The sequence below is a fragment of the Branchiostoma lanceolatum genome, chromosome 2, assembly GCF_035083965.1.
Source record: "Branchiostoma lanceolatum isolate klBraLanc5 chromosome 2, klBraLanc5.hap2, whole genome shotgun sequence".
NCBI lineage: Eukaryota > Metazoa > Chordata > Leptocardii > Amphioxiformes > Branchiostomatidae > Branchiostoma > Branchiostoma lanceolatum.
Genome location: NC_089723.1, coordinates 27,001,509 through 27,025,153, shown reverse-complemented (window position 1 = coordinate 27,025,153; position 23,645 = coordinate 27,001,509). Strand labels below are relative to the sequence as shown.

The window sequence follows — 23,645 nt, the reverse complement described above, 5'->3', positions numbered from 1 at the left end:
TCACTCACATGGCCCTCCCCTCACTCACATGGCCCTCCCCTCACACCATTCACTCACATGGCGCTCTCCTCACTGCCCTCACTCACAAGGCCATCTCCTCACACCCCTCGCTCATCACCCTCTCAGCACAACCTCTCATTCACATGGCCCTCCCCTCACAACCCCTCATTCACAATCACATGGCCCTCCCCTCATAGGCCTCACAACCCCTCACTCACATGGCCAGGCCATGACCTTCTCCTCACAACCATCACTCACATAGCCCCCTCCTGAAAATCTACTTCCTAACATACATGAATGTAGCTCTCTACTCCCAACCCTTCACTCACATGGCCCTCCCCATTGCCGCCATCTCAATTTTTACCCACAATACCACAGAAATCCCATCGGGCAGCGCAAAAACATGGCGGCGCCCTTGTGAAAACAAACCCGCCGCCGTCTTTCTATCGTCATTTTTACTCGCCATTTCAAATGTATTGCCCCTTCTTAGGAGCCTGATGAGTTGTGGTGTACCTTAAGAGCAATGTACTTCCAACAGAGAATGGGTTTAACGACGTGTAGTCAAGATTTCTTACGAAGTTGCAGCTGACTTCTTCTGAAGTCGTCGCTCCAGACGCGTAGACCCGAGTGACGTGGCTGTACTGGTGCTTTTGCTCTTCTTAGCTCAGCAAACGTTGGTCAGGAACGATTTCCAAAAGTCTTTTGATCCCAGCGAGAGAAAGTTTCAAAGATGTTGTCAGGGGGAAGTCTTGGCCGCGTGGAGAAGGGAACAGGGTAGGTAGATTAATTTCAAGAGATGTTACATGTTTGTGACCGAGGCTATAAATATTTGACAGGATGTTCCTGTGAAATAAGAATTTTTTTGCACTCGATAGGCTGTTCGTGTCAATTAGAATTTTTGTTCACTATTGATAGGATGTTCCTGTCAATAAGAATTTTTGTTCACTATTGACAGGATGTTCTTGTCAATAAGAATGTTTGTTCACTATATTGACAGGATGTTCTTGTCAATAAGAATTTTTGTTCACCATTGACAGGATGCAGGATGCTCCTGTCATTAAGAATTTTTGTTCACCATTGACAGGATGCAGGATGCTCCTGTCATTAAGAATTTTTGTTCACTATTGGCAGGATGTTCCTGTCAATAGCCATGCTCATTTGTTTATTCATCTATTCATTACAGCCCCTTGCAATTTTGTTAAACATTGAATATAATAATTAATGCCAATTGTATCCATTGTTGATACTTGAATTTTGAAACAGAATCCCTTTGAAAGAGAAACCACATATCTACTTCAAGTACTTGGAAAGTAGTAAATCACTAAATCATTTTAAATGTCAGTCTGTATACACCTGTATCAAAGCACATTACTTAAGACTGAAGTTAAGATGTATGTAACTTCCTATTTCTCCACAGGCTCTTCCCTTACATACTTCTACTGATTGTGTCCAAGACATTGAGAGTGTTTGGCATTTTTGAGTCCTACGATCTCCTGAAGCTTGTTCATCTTGTGCAGTTCCTCTTCATAGTGAAACTTGGGTAAGTTGATTACCTCGTTCCTTCATCATCCAGTTGTTTGCAAGTCTATAGTTGAATAATCTTGGTTATACAAATTCTATGATATCTACTTCACCTCCAAGTGCTCAGAATTACAAAACTTAAAACGAAAACATTACATTCTGCATATCATCAAGGTATTTTTAACACCGTTTTTCTTCTACATGTGTGCTAGTTTTTTTTTTGTCTCAAGATCCATGTATGTAATATTGTATGTGTTTCTTTCACACAGGTCCTCCAGTATTCTGCTAGTCTTGCAGAGGCCTTTTTCTTCAGGAAGAAGAATTACAAAACCACAGGTGCTACATTTCAGTAACATTTTATTAACTTGTACTTTCAATAACATGTTATTAACTACCTCTCATGAAAACAGTGGTACTGATAGCACTGATCTTGTGTTAGTTAACACCACCGACTGGTTGACATCGTGCAAAGTTGTTTTGTCTTTGATTGATGGACTGTGTTTCTTGTTCGCCAGCCAATTGGAAATGGAATCAGAATTTATTTACCCAGGACTTTGTTTACAATAAGGGAAATCTACTTTGATTAGTTCTTCTAAGCAAATGGTTTAATTAACTTTTCATAAACTTATTTTGTACCTTTGTTATCACACATACTTTTATTAGTATTGTTTCTTTGAGTTGTTATTCATTCATAAAAAAAATGCAATTATTCCATGGCCATTGTTTCTTAAAGACTTCATCCTCTTCCCCAGTGGATGCGAATCCTGCGGCATGCTGTGTTTGGCTGCATAATCAACCTCCTCTGGCTGTTTGGGCTAACCTTATGTGGACCACTCAGGTATGTACAATCATGTAGGTGCAGGTATATAAAACATACCCCCACAGCTCCGATTTGACATGGGTTTTAGTTATTGGATGAGAATAATGCAAATGAAGCCGACTGTTTGCTGAGGTATACATTTGTGGAAGTCTAGTTTCAATTATAATGTTTCTAACCTTGAGTGTGCCCCCTACTTGCAGAACTGTCCTACTATTTGAGCATGCTGACATTGTGGTGCTTGCTGGTGCCGGCGCCCTCTTCACATCCCAGGGCGGAGGAACCTCAAAGGTGACCACTGCCTCTCCTTTGAGACGAAATTATGTTATGGTACAGTGGATTACAAAAAGAAGATTTCAAGTCTACACAAAAACAAAATGATTTAAAGTGCTACACCATTGAAACTGGATGTAGTATTATTTCTAGTCCTTACAAGAACAGGATACAAAGATTTATATGAATAAAAGTATTACATACAAGAAGTAGTATTCATATTGACCAAGTTTTGTAGGAATTACGAACATGTGCATTTCTTCAATTGCTGGATAAGCTTGCAACTCTTTATGTATGATTTGTTGTTCCCTGACTTTGTTTAACAAGATTTTTTTCTCCACATAGACTCGAGGAGCAGTGCTATTTTTGTTAGCTGTTGTGTGTATGCTGCTGTTTGACATGGATGAGTTCCCAGATCAGCCACAACCACAGCATCGTATCCTTGATTTAGTCATTGAAATGAATGAATGGATATCTTTTAGCTGTATATTCATATTTTATTTTATGTGGCTCTCCAATGATGGAGGGATAAAGGATGGAAATGAATGAATGAATGAATGAATGAATGAATGAAAAATAAACGATATATTAAAACAAAAACATAGTGGCTAATGGATGAGTTGTGTATTCTAAAAGAATCATCGACATCACAGAAGAAAGTAAACCATTGAAAAAAGTTTCAATTTGAGTGTATCTTTAAGAAGTTCTCACCACTCAGAAGTTGCATAAACCTTGACCTTTCTCAGCTGAGGGCCATCACGACAGTAACCTGTTCCATGCAGTGTACTATGTCATCTCATCCCTTGGCCTGTCAGACCACAAGGTTAGCTTCCATGTATCACATTGTGTAGCAGCCACATACCACCATGAAAAATCTTGTTCAAGTCACAATTATGACATCTTCTACTATGTCTAGAAGATTTTGTGATCAGGTTCTTAGTGTGCATACATGCAAGTAAAGCAAGATCATCAAATCTTGGAATTTTTGTCACTAAAAGTTAGTCTTTCTGCCCTTGCTATAGCTTATGCAGGTACCAATAGAAGACAATAGGGTTGTTGAAACAATAAGGTTATTGAAGCAGTACTTTTACATATGGAAAAAGACAACAAGCAAATGAAAAGACATGGAATTTTTCACTGTGTAGTATTTTTCATGTTCATGAACGATTTGATATGTACTGTTTGATTTCTATTGTAGTTTTTTTAAAGTGCACTTTTATTTGTTTGTTTCCAGAGTGGTGTTGTGTTGTTATTCCTAGTGCTATGTGCGAATGTGGGGTACAGAAATGCTTCCAAGCGACTGTCCTTAGATGTGGGCGGGGCTAAGAGACTACACAGCCTGTCCACCCTACTTTCAGCCGGCCTTCTTTGTCCCTGGGCATTTTTCCTGTCCTTTTACCAGGTATGAGGCAACTTGAGTATCTGGAACATACACATACATGTATTGAATGTAAGGTATAGATAGTCCCATACTGTAGCCTTTTTGATTCCATAGGGTCAGTGGGTTGTTAATCTGCTATTTCTGAGGCACAGTATTGGAGGGTGGAGCCTGTCCCCTTCCTTCCACCACCTTTTACATGTACCTCCCAATCAAAGTCGTTTACCAATTTTTACACCTGGGTGGAGTGAGGAAAATTGTGTTTAGTATTGTCCAAAGGACACAACATGTAGCCAGGATTGCCTGAGGAATCAAACCCATGACCTCTCAATGTGGTGTCTGGTAGCCTAGCCACGCAGCCATTTGATGCCACTTACATTGACTGTGCTTTTCCTAGATGGTAGAGTATGATACAGTAACATGTTCTCCCTTGCTGAGAAGGCTTCTAAATTTGTAGGTTGGAGTTTTGATGAATCTAGTTGCCTTTTGCAATTTTCAGCTCTCACATTACACAAACCCATGCATGTTTTAGTAATCATAAGATGAATTTTATTGAATGTATAACTAGAAAAATGAACCAGAACTTCCCATTGAATCAACAACACTATTTCAGACAGTAGACCACACGTGGATGTCACTGGTCCTACCCTTTCTTGTGGTGGTGCTGTTTGTCTTTGTGCTGGATTACTATGTGGAGAGTATCTGTACCAACAAGCTGGAGGCACCTAGAGTGGCCTGGGTCGGCAGTGTCAGTATCTTCCTGGCTGCAATACTGCTCAGCACAGTATGGGGGCACCCTTACAGGTAAGATTACAGATGTCATATATCTAAAGTTATGTAACTGCCATGAAGAAAACTATAACTTTAACTATAAGCATAACAGTAGTTTCTCATTGATTATACAAATAAAGTCATAATTTGCATAACTTGTATGTTAATGTACATCCTGACAAAAGATGCACGTGAAAAAGCAAAAAATATTGTCAGTAACTTCTTCTTGATATCCTGTGAAAAAACAAAAAGTTGCAGTTTCAAAGAAAGATGCTATAGCACCTAAACCAAAGCTGAAAATGGGAAGTGGTTCAGGGGAAATCTTTGTTAAATCGCCTTCATATGCCAACAGGAAAGGGTTGACCACCATGAACAAAGATGTGGTGGAGGTGCTGGGATACGAGCATGCCATGTCCGGTGGAGTTGTCCTGTCTGCTGTCATCTTCATGATCGCCACCAAGATTCTGTGCAGCCCTCCCTCCAAGACAAAGGGAAATCTTGTCGGGTACAGCTCCGCCGGTATGCCACTCTTTAACTTCACCGGGGATGACCTGAGCCTCACCCAACAGTCCATCATGACTACTGTGAGGAACGGATTGAGGCAAATCTTGGAGGAATACGACTCAAGACAAATATTTTACTTCCTGTGTCTTAATCTGGTGAGTTGTAGTACTAGTAGTAGTTAACCTTTAGCACACTGAAGTAGCTGTTTGGCTACAGATTCTCTATTGGTTACAGGTTAGGCAGCAGGGAGAAGTTTAATATAGGATTTGCTTCCAATCAATTCATTACGCAAGTAACGAATACCACTACTACCAACTACTGTCAGTAGTAATAAATTCTGCAGAATGTTATCTGAGGCAACTTATATGGTACTTGGATTTGATATGTAGTGTATCTTAAAAGCAAATTGATGTTTTACAGTAAGATATTGTTTTAGCCATGTGGCAATGTTTTTATTGCTGTGGGTATACATGTACACTGTAGTTGGCAGTGCTGTGATCAGTAGCTGTCAAGAGTTTTACAACAAAGATAGTTCATAGCTCTTTGTACTTAAATTTATAGGTGTTCACCTTTGTGGAGCTGACCTATGGTGTGTGGACCAACAGTCTGGGTTTGATCTCGGATGGCTTCCACATGCTGTTTGACTGCACAGCCCTGGTCATGGGTCTGTACGCAGCTCTCATGGCCAGGTGGAAGGCCACTAGGTTATACTCTTATGGGTGAGACTTGTTTTTATTTTCATAGGGAAACAAGGTTTCTTGATGAATTGTACCATGTCATGATGGTGAGATGTTAAATATACTTGGCACTTTATTCATTGATTTTCTTACTTATCAAATGTTCAAATTACTGGATAGCCCCATTTATAAGTTGATCTTCAAGATCAAGGAGGCCCAGCTTTAAAAACAGAACATAATATTATCATTTACCAAAACATGCTTAAATCACAAATCATTCACAATAGACAATCATTTGAAATGTGTATAAACAAAATAATGTGGTAAATATAAACGTCTTGTTTCCATTTGTCCGCAGCTATGGGCGAGTGGAAATCTTATCTGGTTTTGTGAACGGTTTGTTCCTGGTGGTTATAGCTGGCTCTGTTTTCACCGAGGCAATACAGAGATTATTTGACCCACCAGACATACATCATATGGAGAGATTACTGGTGAGTCAGATATTTCATCTGTTTCACCCTCTTTAACTCAGGGACTATAGCTTGTTATTGACTTTGCACCAGTGGCCCAGATGATCTTAGAGGCACATTACAACTACATGTATTTGTACAGTACACTACACTTCACAACCTTCTCTAGCATCCATTAAAAACATGGCTGATATGGTTAGAATACCAGGTAGCCTGATAGAACACAAGCCTGATTACTTTGCGCTCATAGCGGCCCGCCCAACATCCCCCTGAAAGTTACAGCCTCGTACAGCTGGGTTTTGGTTACACAGACTAATAGAACACTGTCTCATAGCAGTCATCAGATGCAGTTCTGCATTGTGGAAGATGGCAAGCAATTTACATTTGTACAATTATTTTTCATAGTGTTCATTATGGCTTTTTAAGGTCTGATGGGAAGTAGAACTGTGTAACTTAAGGTAAAAGAGGAAATATTTGAAGATGCTTTTTTCCCATTTTTCAGACTGTTTCCATCCTGGGGCTTCTGGTAAACCTGGTTGGAATATTGGCTTTTAGTCACGCCCACAGCCACGCAGCTGGCCATGGACATGCACAGGACCATGGACACTCTCACGACAAGAAGCATGGTCATGGTCATGGTCATTCTCACAACCATGGGCACAGCCATGGGGGAGGGGCTAATGCTAACATGAAAGGCAAGTCCTTGTTATCAGACAGTGTTTAACCCATTCTGTTTAAATGTCTGCTTCAACCCCTGTTTTTGTTCAGACTTTTCATTTCGTCAGATGTCATCACCATGCATATTGACCATGTAGTTAGAATGTTTGTGAAAAGAGAGCACTTCCATAGAGTGGACTTTCTGAAAAGAAGTCATTCCATCACTGCTGTTCTTAAGAGATGAAAAAAACAAAGATCCTGACAAGCATTGCAAGCATTGTAGTCTTCCCCTCTGATTGGCCTGTTATATGCACTTGAATGTCATATAACAGGTTTATAACAGCAAATTTAGGACATTATTGGGGCAGTCATGGATGTGACATACAAAATTCAGCTGTATTGTGACGGGTCCACTTGTCGTAGATCCTTTTTGACAGCCAGTTCTGTCATTGTACCATGAAAAAATGGTATGACACCTCTGACTGTGCCTTTAAGAGCGTTGCTGTGATTTAGGAGAGTCATACAGAACTGATTTTGTTTTACAGGCAAATGTCCTACCCATTTTCTCCATCGAGTAGGGAACCTCCAAGGTACCAAACAGATAAGAAAAAGCCAGTCTCACAAGCCTTTTTGTTTCTTTAGAGATCAAGACTTGATATTTTTATGCTCTGAGTGCCCCAGACTTATCCTCAGGCATGTTTTAATCTCTAAGTGTGTGATTGGTTGGATTTATTAATTTATCTGCCATATGGTTGCCTGGTTTCCCTCTGATAGATGGCTTGTGATTGGCTAGAATCACTTCAAATGTTGCCTGTTGATTGGTCGAGATTGCTGACTTACTAGCACCTTGAGAGCGGTAGCTGTGTTGTTGTTTGCATTGTATTTCTCAATTGCACGTGTCATATGAAGTTATCATGTTATCCTGCCATTGAATATGATCCTCCTGCTACCCAACATTCATAATGATATGAATTCCGATGAAAGTTTTTGGTGCGTTTTTGACTTAACGTTACCAGCTTGTACTAGGTTTATTTGGAAAGCATGTAAGAATTTTCTGGACCCCCTCAATCATGTGGCATGCAATCTGCGTTCTAAGGTGCTCAGAAATCATCATGTATTTTTGTCCAATGCCACCTTGCCCATGATGTTTGCTTCTTGTAACTGTTTTAACATCTTTCCACTCATCAGACTGCTAATACCATACCAGTGTTTTTGCCAAGACTTGTTGAGAAGATTTATAAAGATATCAATGTTTGCAGTAGACTGAACAGCTGTTTCTTTATTCTGTCATGTCCTGACTCCATATCCACGTACCCAGGCCAATATATATTTGTGGCACTTTACACAAGGGAGATTGTGTTATTGCTGATGTAACCATTAATCCATTGATTAATGTGTCCATTTTCCCTGTGTATTTTTATTATCGTACTGTATACTAGTTGCTGTACACTAAGTGTGTAGTGATAGTGTATTTAGAACTTATTGTTTCAAATTGTTTAAGAACTTGCCATACATTGTACCTGTTGAAATCATTTAGCAATAAAGATTGATTTGTTGTTCTGTTGACAGGTGTGTTTCTGCACGTGTTAGCAGACACGCTGGGCAGTGTAGGGGTCATCGTGTCCTCCCTTCTCATCGAGCAGTTTGGCTGGCTGATAGCAGACCCGATCTGCTCCATCTTCATTGCCGTGATGATTTTTGCCAGCGTGATGCCTCTGTTGAAGGACTCTTCACTTATCCTGTTACTCAGGGCTCCAGGGTGTAAGGAACAGGAGATAGCCGAAGCACTCAACAAGGTGATAAAGAAATCTGTAATAAAGAATGATTTAGAGTTTCTTGTGTCTTGTTTAATTGTAGTTCATTGATTGTATTGATATGGTTTTGATTAACATTACTTTTGTCCATTGATCACTTCCTGTCACTTTACGGTGAATACCAGTATATAAAATATGTTTCTGCTAAAAACACAAACAGACAAACCAAAAACAATACCTCCTTGTGAATTACATGTAGTAGCCTCTTCCATTGACCCCATGACCTGTCATGTCCGTACTTCTGCAAGTTTGACCTTTGCGGTGACACAAACTTCCCACTAACTTCCTGACAATGTACTGACAATGTATTCAAATAACCATGGACACAGGCTAAAATTGGGGGGAAAAATGTACACCAGTAGCTATAGGTTTTCATTGTCAAGTCATTTTCTAAACTTTTTCAGGTATTGTCGATGGATGGAGTCTTGTCCTACAGAGATCCCCATTTCTGGCAGCATTCCTCCACTGTCACCATTGGTACCATCCATGTCCAGGTCACCCCAGAAACCCTGGAGCAAAGGATAGTCAGCCAAGTGAGTCATGTCTTAGTTTTGTAGGATACCAAAGTTCTTTATATGCAACCAATGAACCTAGCCTACATTTCAGCGAACGTCTTTCACCTTCCTGGGGTCAAGACTGACTGGTTCTGCTTTGCACTGCAGCTAGGTGTCACTGCTGCAGTGTGAAGAATGTGGTCACAGACGTGACTGACTTTATATCCCCCCTCATCACGGTTCATGACTGAAGTAGATTTTTTTATCCATACAATCTTGTAATTCCAACGAGGTGGGATATAAGCTCAGTCATGTTTGGGACTGTATTCTTCACACTGCATCAGTGACACCTAGCTGCAGTGCAAAGTAAAACTACTGTACTCATTATTCCCCTGAGGAAGGTGACAGGGGGTCACCAAAACATTGGCAAATTATTAACTCAATGGTCATGTACAAAGAACTTTATTACCCAGTAATTTACCAACTTGATGAAACTATTCATGTAGGTCCTAGTCCTGTAGTTTCTCACAGCCTGTTTGTGATGTTTGAAATCTTAATCTTTCCCTCCCATGCCTCATATTTATAATTCAGACCTCAAAAAAGACTGTATTCTCCTTCTGCAGGTGTGCACAGTTTTTAAGGAGATAGGAGTTCAGAACCTGACAGTTCAGGTGGAGAAGGATGAGTATTTCCTGCACATGTCGGGCCTGACCTCCAGCTACAGAGAAGTCCTGGAGATGACCCAGCATATGCACAGTGTTGGGCACCCCAGTGATGGCACAAAGACAATCTAAACACAGTTATATGTAGACTTTATAGGTATTTTTTTAAAAACACTTGGCATTCAGCCTCCTTCTTGCTAATCTTTGACAGTCACAGTCACACTTCAACAAAATGGTTTGATGGTGCTAGATATAGAAAAAAAGGTACATGTGTAACAATCATTAGCACTAGGCATTCTTGCCAGATCTGATGGTAGTGGAGGGGGAAAGTCAACGTAGCATGTTTTGGTGTACTGGCTTTGGACTTAGTGTTCATAAGATAGTTGTCTCTGAATATAGGCAACAAGAAATACCAACTCAATGGCACATATATAGGTATGGCAGAAATGATTTTACAAAAGTGTAATATGCAAAATAACTTGCAGTATCATTATAGTTAGTTGAAAACTGCTGAGTATAATCATGAAAAGAGAAAGTTAAAGCCATGTTGTTGTATGAATATGTTTTTTTAAATACATGTAATGTATTCTATGTTGATATGTAACTATGTATAAAGTGTATGAATATGTACATGTTTTGAACTGCATGAAGATACCAGCGTGCCTACATCATCCATGTACAGAGTTAAGTATGTAAGGTACGTTGGTGAATAAAAACATGTATAGGTTACTAAGTGTCCAAAGGCTTGGGTCATGAAGAAATAGTGAGCGTGTTGCCTTCCACAGGAACTTCTAACTTAACCAAAATATTCTCTATTCGAGTTAATGTGTTAAGAATGTATCAAGGAGGTATTTTTTAATCTGTTTTAATCCACTAGTAACTTTCTGTATAACGAACCAGTGTAATACTTACGCCAGAAAATGTTGAGGAAAATTTACGCTATTAGTATTAAAAGCAATCAGAAAACTACCTAGTCAGCCGAAACGAAGCAATATCAATGGCCCAGTCGGTTGTGAAGCCTGCTTTGGAGGCTAACTTAAAGTAATCTCAAACCAGTTTATGTCAAATTTCAATGTACAGGTTCATTGTACAGGGGAAATTCCCATGCTCTACAGTGACTGGTGGACCATAGTCCTATAGGCTGCAACCCTTTCCAGTAGCATACAAGTCGGATGAGTGTCAACAGTGGGGAATTGAACCCATTTCTACTCTCCAAGCAGAGGAGTGGGTCCGGCTGCGAGGAGGGCTTTACTATAGGGCAGACGTCACAGACACAGTTGCGTTGCCCAGTGGAGTGCAGACTAAAATGAACAACTACAGTCCCTACTCAAACCTTTTGAAAACCCTTATTTTTCTTGAAAATTTTGGTCCATTTTGGACAATTAACGGGGGGTGCCCTAAGATGTCACGTTTTTTTACGCGCTCGAGCTCACGGCGCTCCATCGCTGGTTGCCAGAGAGTGGTCAGTTTTTAATGAATGAATTTTGAACATAGTCATCTGAAGACCATACTTGGATAAGAAATACATTCATCTGTTCATGAGCCCTTCACGCTCCGCGTTACACGCGGAAAATGCTGTGAGATGTTTTCGCGAATGTTCGGCGTTCTGATTTAGTGCTACGCCAGATAGTGTGCCTAACTTAGCACGCTTTTGTAATTTTGCTCTCCTCGGAGGTTGGTGATAAAGTTAAGAAAATGTAAACAAGGCTTGTAGTCATACTTTATTCTAGCTTTCTTTTGACCGGACAATTTTGACTGTGTGCACTTCTCTCGTCATGTGAGAAGGGCTATGTCTAGCGCATCCCAGCTCATATTTTCACGGGAAATAGGCTACAACGTAGCCTGGGTACCATCCTATTTCTACCGGGGCTCCTACACTCGCTACCCTAAAAAATTTTTTTAGGGTAGCGACTGTAGGAGCCCCGGTAGAAATAGGATGACACCCAGGCTAGCTAGAACGCACTGTGCGCGCGGCTCGACGTACGTATTGAATGCGGCTCACAAAATCATTAGGAAAAAACGACAGCGCTTACATCAACAATATTTCGTCTACTTATTGGAAAATATCTTCGCCATCTCAGCATTCAGTTTCCTTTTCATAGACGGTACCAATCACGTGATAGAGCGTAACATAGCTGTGCGTTGAATCGTCCCGCGACCATCGCGGCCAGAAAAAAAGGCGGGAAAACAACGTCGCCAGACGACATCGATGTTTACGTCGTTTTTCTTTGGTCGGTTTTCTTTTCAACAAACACTTAAACTTTAAAGACCCAAATTTTCAGTGTTTTATGAAGTGATATTTCTTATGTGTATGATAGTTGTGTATCTGCTTGGCTCAGGTCGTACATTTAGGCGCCAGGCCGTCTAGTGGCTACGCAGTGACCCTCGACTCAGCGCTACCATCATTATTGTCAAAATACTATTTTTCAACGAAACAAGAAATATGTAACATATGTTTTAAATGAAAATGACAGCTATGTGCATGAACTTGATTTATTAACCTTCCTCATCAGCGTTGTCAGTGGTCACAAACACGGCGTGCTTACTTATGCAAAATAAGACCAGTAACAAATCCATGCCATGTTAGGGCGCGTGACATCTTAGGCACCCCCAGTTATGTGTTTTCTTTGCATGATTCCAAAGTAGACGGTTGTGGCATAAGAATTTTTTGGGCTTGCAATGTCAGTAAGTACTTATCTGAGCTCCTATGCACAAGTCTGACCATTAGGCTTTCAAGGTGACGCCCTCGTGCGGAGTTTGAATATATTGCAACCTCCTAACAACTAACTGTAAACGCGGGTAGTTGCATGGACAGGGAGGTGCTGCAGTTTGTAAAGATTTCCCGCGACTGTTCTTGCTAGCCGGTATGTAAAGTGTTATGCCGCGAGAGAGGAGACCACCTAAGCGCTACAGGCGTGAGTATTATTTGATTCTGCTTCTTGCAGTAGGCAGCTGTTTCCAGTGGGGGAAATGTGTACGTGAGGGAGGGGGGCCTATGCAATTATCCTGTTGCAGCATGTTGTTTTGTTCAAGATTGTTTGCTTTGTATGTTTGTTGCTGTTGCTGCACGTTAATTTTCATAGCCTGCTTGATGACCACAAATAGTTTCGTTAATTGTGTTGAAGTACTAATATGGTAACTAGTCATTTGAGTATATCAGACATGCATAATTTAAAGTTAAAGTTTTCTATGATCTGCCATCTGCCCATGTGTAGCATCATCTGAAAGTGAGGGAGAGGCAGAGGACAGCAGCAGCAAGAGTTCCACACCTCTCAGCCAGCCCAGCAGCCAGCCTAGTGGTTCACCCAAACGGACCAAACCAGGGGAGAAGAAGAAGAAGGCCATCGCGGCACCTGCACCTGCACAACCTCAGGTCAGGCGGCTACATAACATTAGTTACTACTTGAAAATAAGTTCTGCCTGGTATATATAAACACCTCTGACCTGTACTCCCTGTCACTCCATGGCCACTAAATCTGACCTTTGCAGTCATCTTCCCATTCACTAGCTGTCATTCAGATAATTGAGGACACACACCAACCCATTGAACCCAACCAAACTCAGTCACATGCATAAACATATTTTGACTTGGAGTCAATTATTATTACGTATTACAATATTTACTTTTATGGATTTTCAAAGTTTTTCCGAGCTTGGCTGTGTGAGTTTCTGAATTGGTGGCCATGTTCACTCTGTACACGTCATTTCCAGACAATTGACTTATAATGTAATCTGTACCTGGTGGCAGGAGTCTCACGCCGGAAGGATTGATTTTTGATGGTGCAGTGTTCAAATTTTGTTTATTGGGTGCAAATGTGAATATCAAGTGCATAATGCAATATTGATAGTATATATTTCTAGTGGTTGTCATTTCAATCATATTCATATGTGAAAATTTGATAACGGTATATGCCATCATTACCTATATATAGGGATCTGCAAAAACAGGATAGACATTTCCTAATTTCTTCATTTTCTCTACCGTTTAGTGCCATCTTATCGATGTATAAATTCATCCCATTGAACTGGTTTGTTTTTTGATTGCAGGAGGCATCACCAGTTTCGAACCCTCCCCCAGCTTCGGAAGCTACCCCCCCTCCTGAGTTGTACAGTGTACCACCCCCCACCCTCATGGCACAGGACATAAAGGTCCAGAATCCTTTTGATGAGTTTGAGCAACAGCACCCCCCTCCTCCTGCCCCCAACCCACACACCCTGAAGACATTGAACCCACCTGTTTCCAGAGACCCAAACAAGGTGAGATAGCTTTTATTCCTGAATTCATTTCCTTTATGCAGTAGGATTGTTTCAACAAACTGTGCAAAGAAAATTGGCATCAATGTCCTTTGCCCTAAGCTTACACTTAGTACAGTCAAACATGTACAAGAAACCACTTTCTGGTAGTCCCTTAGATGATTTTTCCCATTGACAGAAGCATTAAGAGTCATGTCCATAGTGACCACCTGTCCACATAGACCAGATTTTATTGGTCTCCTGAGTGGTCCTCTTAGATAGATTTGACTGTTTTCATGAAAAGACTCAGCAGGCTTACGTACTAACGTTACATAACATGTCTATTACATGTTTTTTTTGCCTCACAGATGGGCGGAGCCACCAATGGGTTTGTGTCTGGCCCTGCATACCCCTGTGGGATCTGCAGACAGGAAGTGAGTGACAATGACGAGGCCATCTTGTGTGAGGCTCATTGTAACCAATGGTTCCACAGAGTGTGCACCGGGCTGACGGAGGCTGCCTATCATCTTCTGACAGCTGAACAGGCGGCAGAATGGGCATGTGATAACTGCCTCAGAACTCAGAACATACCACCAGTCCGACTAAAAGACCAGCCCCTGTCCATGATGTGATCCTTCGTTTTATGTTTCTGTCACCACAAGTTTGAGAATTCTGATTTTAATCCTTTGAATCTTTAGTATTATCAACACATTGCTCTACGTTTCAGTATGGTGAAGAGTGTGAAGAAGGTTCATTTGGTGTTTTGTAGAGATATAATGACAAATCAGTCATTCCTGATGACAGTAGCATTTTGGTTCCTCGGTTCTCTCTATCCATATCCATTATAGATGTTAAACAAGGACAACAACAAAAAAATATTAGCCTTGTAGAAATTGTACCTAACCTCATGCTAGACAATTAAAAGAGCTTGAAAAAAGTCTGGTTTCAACACGTAGTCGCTTATAAGTTATATTGTTGTACAAAAATGGCTCAATATTTAAGCAGTTCCTTCTGTACATACATGTATGTAACTTGACTTACCGTACTTGACTTATGTCAAGTATGTATGTAAACATGGTGTTTGTTGTGTCAACAATGTCCATCAGTACCAACACGACCAATGGAATCCTAATGAAGCTCTCATCAGTCAAAATAGGGAAAATTTGGACGAGCGATCAAATCGTTTAATAAGATGCCTACGGTGTCAGCAGGCCAGCCACTTCCCGACAAAGAGAGAGTGCATATGAATAAAAAAAGCATAGCTCATGTTTGGTCCAGGTCCAAATTTGCCTTGTAACTTCCAAAAAATTTCCGATCCATTTCTTTGTGTGTCTAAGTACCCACAACCGATCATTAAAAATTCTCGAGTTAGCCATTGTACACTTACCAGCAAACTAACTGCTGCAGTTGCACAGAAAGCCACAAGGGGGCCTAAAATTTCATGACGTCTATCTGACACCAAGAGCACCACAATCAGAGAGACTCACAACTGTAGTTCCATGCATGGGGTCGGAATCCTACATATCCTTTCTTTACCAACACCACCAATACACTATTGATTCTTGATGTTACTAAGTCCAGTCTGTTGCAGTACACAAATTAATCGACAGATGGCGTCCATGACTGTTCATCAACGTTGTCATCATGCAACGTTAAAGCTATAACGTTAATATGTATGTAAATGAAAATATCCTGGAATATTAAAATATCAAACAGTTCAAAAGAAATGAGCATTCAGGTGACAGTTGAATCACAACAGCGTTGTTTAAACATTTAATGTTTTTCATGATCACGAATCCGCACACAAATAGCGAGCTTATGTCACAAGAAAGTCACGAGATGATGACAGCAGCAGCTGCTGTGAAACGGGAAAAATGAAAATTCCTTTAACAGTCTTACGAGTTTACCAATACACCTTCAAAAATATATATAGAAAAAAGTATTATAGCTAGATTAGGTCATATTTCTCAATGTCAGTCTAACTCTTGACATTCATCTATCTTACATTTATTCAATGGCGTTGTGATGCCGTCGGTCATTTCAGCAATGTGAACTTCCGGAACCAAGTTTATTGTTTAGCCTCGCCAGTTTTACGACGTTACCCTCAGTTTGCCACCGTCTATTGAATGCAAACGTGTTGTCAGGTGATAGAAGAGACTTCTTAAAACTTGAACGTCTTACTGACTGTACACTGGGGGTGCGCATTCGACAAGAAGGTGGACCGAAAGTAGAAGGTGGGAGGGGCGCACTGCCCATGATGTCGTGTGGACTTCGCTCACGTTGAGTCGGGGCGGACTTACCTTGTCGGGACAACGTTTTGAGAACTTGTGTATCACCTGTTTGTCACTCTGAACTACTACGGTGATGAAATGACACTGAATCTGTGACCGTCGTCATGGGAGAAATAAGGAACTCACGTGAATACGGTAGTTTTAGGAGCTCTGTTTCTCAGAAGAAAGTAAGTAAACTTGCTATTTGAATATTTCCGTGATCATGGTCATATATAACATGTAAGGATACTACATGCAAGGTTACATGTTATTTATTACAGTGTTATATTATGTGGGCTGAAGGGCAGTACAACCACCTGCTTGGTGCCTTATGATAACAATTTAATTTTGTTGTGACAGTTCCATGATGGATCATAAACCCTGTAGCCAGAGTAAGCCAAAACATGTTTGCTTTGTACTGATGGCAAAGTTAGAATCTAACAGTTCTTGCAAACCGAGAAACAATTGAAGAATGCAGAAATGATGCTTCAGTCTTTTACATTTTTAGATTTCTAACAGACTAAACCTTAAGTGATGTTCAACTCTTGATGTGCAAGTGTCCTTGGGGAGGTAAAGAACTACATGCAGACCATTGAGAAACTTATAGCAAAATCGTGTGTAAAACATTGAGCTGGTCCCAACATCTGCTTGGAGATTAATCGTGTGTACCTTTTATCTTTCTGCAGGTAGTAGTTGATGACGATGATAGCAAGGTGTGGACCATGTATGATGCTGGCCCACGGAATGTGAAATGTCCGTTAGTCTGCCTACCGCCTGTCAGCGGTACTGCAGATGTCTTCTTCAGGCAGATCATGGCCCTGTCAGGACTGGGCTTCAGAGTCATAGCAGTGAGCACACATACTTACTTTTCCCCCATGAATGTTTTTTTTATTAACAGTTTAAGAACGAGACAGTGAAAAAGAAATTCTAGGCTCCTATGTACTCTTGGTTTCAATGTGCTTTTGCTTTTTGGATTTCGAACCTTATTTTTAGTCTCTACCAGACTAACTACGCCGGCTATAGGGAGATTATTTGCCAGGGTTTCACTTGCAGATTTGACCCTCCGTAGCCAACTCCCTTAGCGTACAATTCACTCTATTTGGCCAATTCCTACTATTTTCCCAGCGATCCGCGGGGCCTGGTAGAGGCTACCTTAATATAAAGATGGTCCAATCTTGTTGCTATGCATTAAATCCTAACTGTTATCTCCCACTCCCAGCTACAATATCCCGTGTACTGGAGTCTACAGGAGTGGATAGACGGCTTCAGAAAACTGCTGGATCATCTACAGTTGGATAAGGTACCGCATGAATGAATTCTCTCCATAGTGAATTAAACTTTGATAGAACTCCTCTTGATACCAGTATGAACACATGTAACAGTGCTTAAACTTTTATGTGTGTAAAGATTTTTCCTCATTTACAGATTCTCCCATGAAAACATTACATTTTCCTTCTGTTACCTGTCCAGTTGACACAAATACAGTAATGTCTGCGTTGAGTTTATTTTTGTAGCTTTCATCACAACCTCAACACTGCACAATATAAGAGCCAGAACACAATGTAATGTGCTCATTCGAGCTCTGTTTCCTTGAAAAAGCCACACGCAAGGCGAAACAATTGTCGGTGTGGGCTCGAATAAAGTTCTTAACAGGAACATGCGGCGACAGTGTCTTTTCTGAAGATGTGGCCTGAGTATGTACGGTTGGCTTGAGGTTGCCCACTACTATTGCCTAACCTCATCAACACTGCAAATTCATGCGTTCATTCAATATGCGTTTCAGTCGTATAGCTGCTGTAGTACAAAATTTTCTCAACTATGGACTTGAACTGAAAAAAAATCCTTTCCCCGTAATATTAGGCACAAAACATTTTATTCACTCATTTCATTTGACTCCTTATAATAAAATTGAGATAGAATTGCCTTGAAATGTCATAAGATATATTGCGAGATGGCTGACATGTACTTTTCACAGATTCATATATTTGGAGCATCACTGGGTGGGTTCCTGGGCCAGAAGTTTGCCGAAGCCACGTACAAGAGCCCACGGGTGCACTCCATGATATTGTGCAATGCCTTCAGTGACACCACTGTCTTTCAGCAAACTACAACAGCACCAACGTAAGCACTGATACCACAATACCCGCATGAATTCTATTTTCAAAAAGACTCATTGAAGTCAGAATAGGTTAAACTTTCCTCAGGGTAATGCCCCACCAATTTGATATCTTGGTTATTGGATTTTTGCAGGAAATTAATGTAGTGAGTGGGCACAATAGACATATGTAAGTATGGAAAGAAACAGGCATCCTGTGATCGACTGATAGTGATAGTGATGCACAGGAGTCACAAAGACAACATACCAGGCTGGTTAACATTTCAAACAATGAATATCAAACTTTTGATTCATTGAAAACCTGAAACAATTATGAAGACAAGGACTTGCCTCTTCAACTGTTGGTGTCAAAATATGAGCATGTTGATAATTTCGGGATTTATGCATAATCTTGTTATTGTCATTTTTCAAATCAGAAAAAAATTGAGTGGCAAATACAATAAATCTAATTGGTGTGGTTTAATGAACAGTTAACTTTTATGTACATTCACATTTATATTTGCCAGTCTCACATGAAGTAATGTTACATGTATTTGCCAGGTTTTGGCTGATGCCTGCCTTTATGCTGAAGAAGATGGTGATGGGAAACTTCACTCAGGGCATGACTGAACCTGCCATAGCAGACTCTGTTGATTTCCTGGTGGAATGTGTGAGTGATCACAACACGGATTAGGCATTTATCCTGTACTTAGGTTAAAGCCTTAATGATTAGTGATTATAATGATGATGTTTCAAAAGTATTTTGAGTAATGATAATAATGAGTTTAATGTACATGTATATATAATGTTCGATAACTGGCTTTATACTGGTATTTTAAAGTTTTTAGTCAACCTTCTTCCTCAATTATAATTTGCAAATCAGGGCTCAGAGTACTTTTTTTGTAGCCTGCAACATTGCAAGTTATTAAAATTTCTGCTCTGCAATGTGGACTAATTTTCTGTAAATAGAGAAGCCATTGCTTCTGCCCTACTACAATTTGAGCTTTAGTACACTTGTAAATTCTTAATCAACTTGATTGTGATTCATACAATGTGTCAAGCCTGAAATTTCTAGTCTACAAAATTGCAGATTGTCTTTTTTTTTCTTGCAATCTAGAACATTTTAATACAAATTGCAATTGGGTATTTTGAGCCCTGTGAAAATTGTGTTTACAGTGCGTGTGTGTGTGTGTTGTGTCCTTACAGCTAGAGGGCCTCCCCCAGTCTGAACTGGCCTCCAGACTGACCCTAAACTGTCAAGATTCCTACGTGGAGCCACAAAGGATCCAGAACATTGCCATTACAGTAATAGATGTAAGTAGGGTGGATCCAGACCTTTATTGTAAGCCCTATTTCCTCTATATTAACTGCAGATGGATAGCCTCCCACAGTCCGAGCTGGCTTCACGTCTCACCCTGAACTGTCAAAATGCCTCTGTTGATGGAGAGAAAATCAAGCAATTACCTGTCACAATCCTTGATGTGAGTGGCTGGGCTCTTTCTTTACTGCATGCCTCTTCAGGGTTTTCTCTCAGCTTGTGATGTTGCCTTGCTGCATACAGTATGTGGTGTCTCAGTCTACAAGATGTGATGTTGGCCTGACTGGTTTTCTTTTTCTGTGGTACAGTACTAAGTCATGGCAAGAAATGGTAGGAGATTAACGTACTGTATGATGCTAGTGTGTGGAAAGCATCCATGGCTTGTTTGTGTAACTATGGTATCTGATCCTTACGCTTATTGACAAAGGTCAATTACATTTCCAGCAATACATTATATTCGCTTGCTTTTCAGACAATTTTCAGACTCAGCTTTTTCTTGTAGCCTTCTGATATCAATGCCTAAATATTGATGTAAGCTGTATGAGACATTGTCTGTGAGTTAGTCAAGAGTATTGCTTACATATTTCCTTACTGCTTTCTGTAGCTTCTGATCTGTTTAACTGTCTTGCTGATCCTTCTATACTGCAGAGATTGGTATAGTACTTCATCTTCTGGCTGTTTTCACCTAAGAATATTGTATCAAGGCCTTGTAATCTAATCTGTACTTACCCCTGCTTTATTTCATCTTGGTTACAATGCAAGAAAGACAGTGAATTTGACTTCTTTTTTTGACCAATATGACCTCCTTGGTTTGACTGATATATTGACATATCCACTATTATCTCAATATTTCAAACTCATATCAACATTGCTTATACTGAAACAAACTTCCTTTTCAGATGAAGATGTTCCTTATGACAGTTTCATGTATACTTTTATACACTTTCAAGCAGGCTCTGCTGGTTGTTGAATATGACAATGATATAGCATAGCAGTGACAACTCCTTCACACACACAATGGTCTGTAGCAATAAAAGGGGTTCAAGTAGATCATGTAATACGCCATGAAAATGCTGTAACAAACTTGTTGTCCCTTAGGTATTTGATGAGAGTGCTTTGTCCACCTCTGTGAAAGAAGAGCTCTACAAATGTTATCCCAACTCCAAAAGGGCACATCTCAAGTCTGGTGGCAACTTCCCATATGTAAGCAGAAGTGCTGAGGTCAATTTGTACATACAGGTATGGTATCTCTCTATTGTCAGTATGATTTAAACAAGATACCTTACGACAGTATTTGCATTTGAACCTTTTAACACTTTGTTCATGCGGGTCCCTCCATAGATCAAGTATACGCTGGTACCCTGCAACGTTGGATTGCTAAATTGATGCTTAATATGTTCAGAGGTGACTGGTTGTCAAGGAATAGACTCACTGGGCATATTACATGTAACAATAGTGCTGGTGTTGTGTACTAACGTACATTTGGCTGAACTATTCAAGTGAATTGTAACAACTCTCCCAAATAAAATACCTTCGACATGTTGGGAATAATACGAAGTCATATGTCCTTGAGCCCTGTTGTCCTCTTCATTTTTATGATGTTTGTTTCCCACTTCATTTCTGAGCTCTCTCTTGTCCACTGTCCTTAGATACACCTTCGTGATTTCCACGGTACCCGCTTCTCAGCCATCGACCCGGAGATGATCACAGACGCTGACAGGGAAGCCATCAAACAGAAACTGGAGACAGACGGTGCAGAGGCAAACTCCGAGTAGTGAAGCAGGCATTCATCCAGCAGTCACTGTTTGTTACATGCCAGTTAGAAAACCCTGTGTTCCTTGTCCATAGAATACTTTTGAGTCTTCAGAAGATGAAAAATTATAAAGTTTAAGTTCCATACTCGATTGCTTGCATGATTTGAATAATTTTGTACTTAAGTTAAGTATTTTGCTAAGTCACCTGTGTAGAGACTGAATTCATTTCTTCCTTGCAGAAAAAAAGTTTCTATGCATTGTTTATGTCACAAGATTGTCTACTGCAAAGCAGTCCTGGCTCACAATGATATAATTAGAAATGAAATATTTTATGTTTCATTTTGGTATATGTAGCTCTATGTACGTAAAGTTTCAAAAGTATCCTGTCAGCAATTGTCTTTGGAGAATTTGATTTGCCAAATAGAGAAAGTGTCTTGACATTTATAACCATAGTGTTTGGTCGAATGATGAACCTGTGGCCTTTGGCTTCATAGGAAGATGACAGGAAATTGTCCAAAAGTATTTTATAAAAACCCTAAATGGGGCAAAGAAAGGAACTACTATGGTAGTGTGATACGGTTGAACATTGCCAGGGCCCTGGTACATGGAAAGTTGGCCCTGGAGACTGTGTAACCTCAATGTTTCAGGTAATAAAGAAATGGAAATGTGTATTCAGTGCTTCAGAGACAAAAGGTTCAGCTTATGTTGTAAACAGACAGATGTGTAATGGAATATGTTAGTGACAGAAGTAATAGTGTTGGGTGTGCCACATTGAAAGGAAATGTCATTGAACTACAATTGAACTATGTAGCCATTATTGAAAGGTTTGTGATCATGAAGATTTTGTAAATGATCAACTTCCTTTTTTTCAATACTTGACAGTAGAATTACTTTTACCACAGTAAACCTGCCTTTGCCCATATTAATCAATGATCAGTGTTCAAATCTTGCCTGTGAAAGGATCGACTTTGGTTGTGTTGACATACAATTTACAAATAAACATAAGCACTATACTCTTGAGATCTTATATTCATATGCTTCGAAACATGATTTCTTTGCCAATGTTGCTATGAATAACAAGTACATGTCATCATTAGAATCATGACATAATCTATTCATATTGAAAACATCTGTGAAGGCCAGCCCTTATTATAGCCTGGCCTCTTGTCTATCAGTGGATGAAAGCATTGCAAATGCAAACCAATGTCAACCTTTTAGGGTGATCGGAACGTGCTGATTATGACACTGTTTTAGTTCATACCTGAACAAACCATGGTTCAGTTTGTAGACCCCACATTCCATAACAGATGCCATTCTCTACAGAAAATGATCTTTCTCTGTAAGCAAACTTTCAATAAAGCCAAGTTTTTCAGAGTGGTATGTACAGCCTTCCCTGTTCATGATGAGTCTTATCATTTATTGTTCTGTGTCTGTTACCTGTCATGATTAATTAGTATTCAAATAATTTTCTTACACCTATGCACAATCAAGTTTCTTTATTCCTATGGCTTACTTCATAAGCATGTATGTTAAGGGCTGTTCAGGAAAAGTTGAAATAAGATGTAGAAGTTATCTTTTGAAATACGGGGGTATATATGACCATTAACAATAATGTGAAGATGGGGTTCAAGTTTTAAAAAATTATTGTCAAGGGGCTGACAGGAAATAAGTACACATCTGTAGTTATTTTTGTAGTCAAGTTTAATTTCACCATACATACATGTATACTGTACACGTATAGTGACGCTGAGTACTGACAAGACTGCTTAAAGTATTGCCTGGAATTTTTGTACTCCTAGTTTATTTGTTTTAGGAAGTAGGATACCCCTGTATTATTCCTTACAGGAAGTACAGTAGAGCTGTCTTCGTTAGTATCATCTTTGAAATATTCATCAGTACATAGTGCTGGTTCAATAGAGTTTTCTTCCTGCACTGGA

General features: G+C 40.0%; 3 protein-coding genes across 5 annotated transcripts; all 3 read left to right on the top strand.

Annotated features, from left to right (window-relative positions):
* Nucleotides 1–373: 373 nt before the first annotated feature.
* Nucleotides 374–10,767, top strand: LOC136428300 (proton-coupled zinc antiporter SLC30A5-like). Of its 2 annotated transcripts, XM_066417697.1 has the most exons (17): nt 374–774; nt 1,418–1,540; nt 1,791–1,857; nt 2,274–2,359; nt 2,542–2,629; nt 2,957–3,047; nt 3,358–3,434; nt 3,846–4,013; nt 4,603–4,793; nt 5,113–5,419; nt 5,826–5,983; nt 6,300–6,432; nt 6,914–7,106; nt 7,614–7,658; nt 8,638–8,864; nt 9,287–9,415; nt 10,000–10,767. In XM_066417697.1, the coding sequence occupies exons 1-17, from the start codon at nt 731–733 to the stop codon at nt 10,168–10,170; spliced, it is 2,298 nt and encodes a 765-aa protein (XP_066273794.1). In that variant the 5' UTR covers nt 374–730; the 3' UTR covers nt 10,171–10,767. The 2 variants fall into 2 exon arrangements, with proteins under 2 accessions (XP_066273794.1, XP_066273795.1); XM_066417698.1 differs by lacking the exon at nt 7,614–7,658.
* A 2,035-nt stretch (nt 10,768–12,802) lies between these two features.
* On the top strand, nt 12,803–15,258 carry LOC136428298 (pygopus homolog 2-like). Its single transcript, XM_066417694.1, has 4 exons — nt 12,803–12,953; nt 13,254–13,411; nt 14,086–14,295; nt 14,640–15,258. Exons 1-4 carry the CDS (start codon nt 12,917–12,919, stop codon nt 14,901–14,903), a joined length of 669 nt encoding a protein of 222 aa, XP_066273791.1. The 5' UTR covers nt 12,803–12,916; the 3' UTR covers nt 14,904–15,258.
* Nucleotides 15,259–16,299: 1,041 nt separating this feature from the next.
* On the top strand, nt 16,300–23,106 carry LOC136428297 (maspardin-like). Of its 2 annotated transcripts, none has more exons than XM_066417693.1 (8): nt 16,300–16,729; nt 17,228–17,389; nt 17,761–17,841; nt 18,517–18,662; nt 19,198–19,306; nt 20,010–20,117; nt 21,053–21,193; nt 21,604–23,106. In XM_066417693.1, exons 1-8 carry the CDS (start codon nt 16,667–16,669, stop codon nt 21,727–21,729), a joined length of 936 nt encoding a protein of 311 aa, XP_066273790.1. In that variant the 5' UTR covers nt 16,300–16,666; the 3' UTR covers nt 21,730–23,106. The 2 variants fall into 2 exon arrangements, with proteins under 2 accessions (XP_066273790.1, XP_066273789.1); XM_066417692.1 differs by lacking the exon at nt 20,010–20,117 and adding an exon at nt 19,843–19,950 and having other exon boundaries at nt 16,302–16,729.
* The last annotated feature ends 539 nt before the right edge of the window (nt 23,107–23,645 follow it).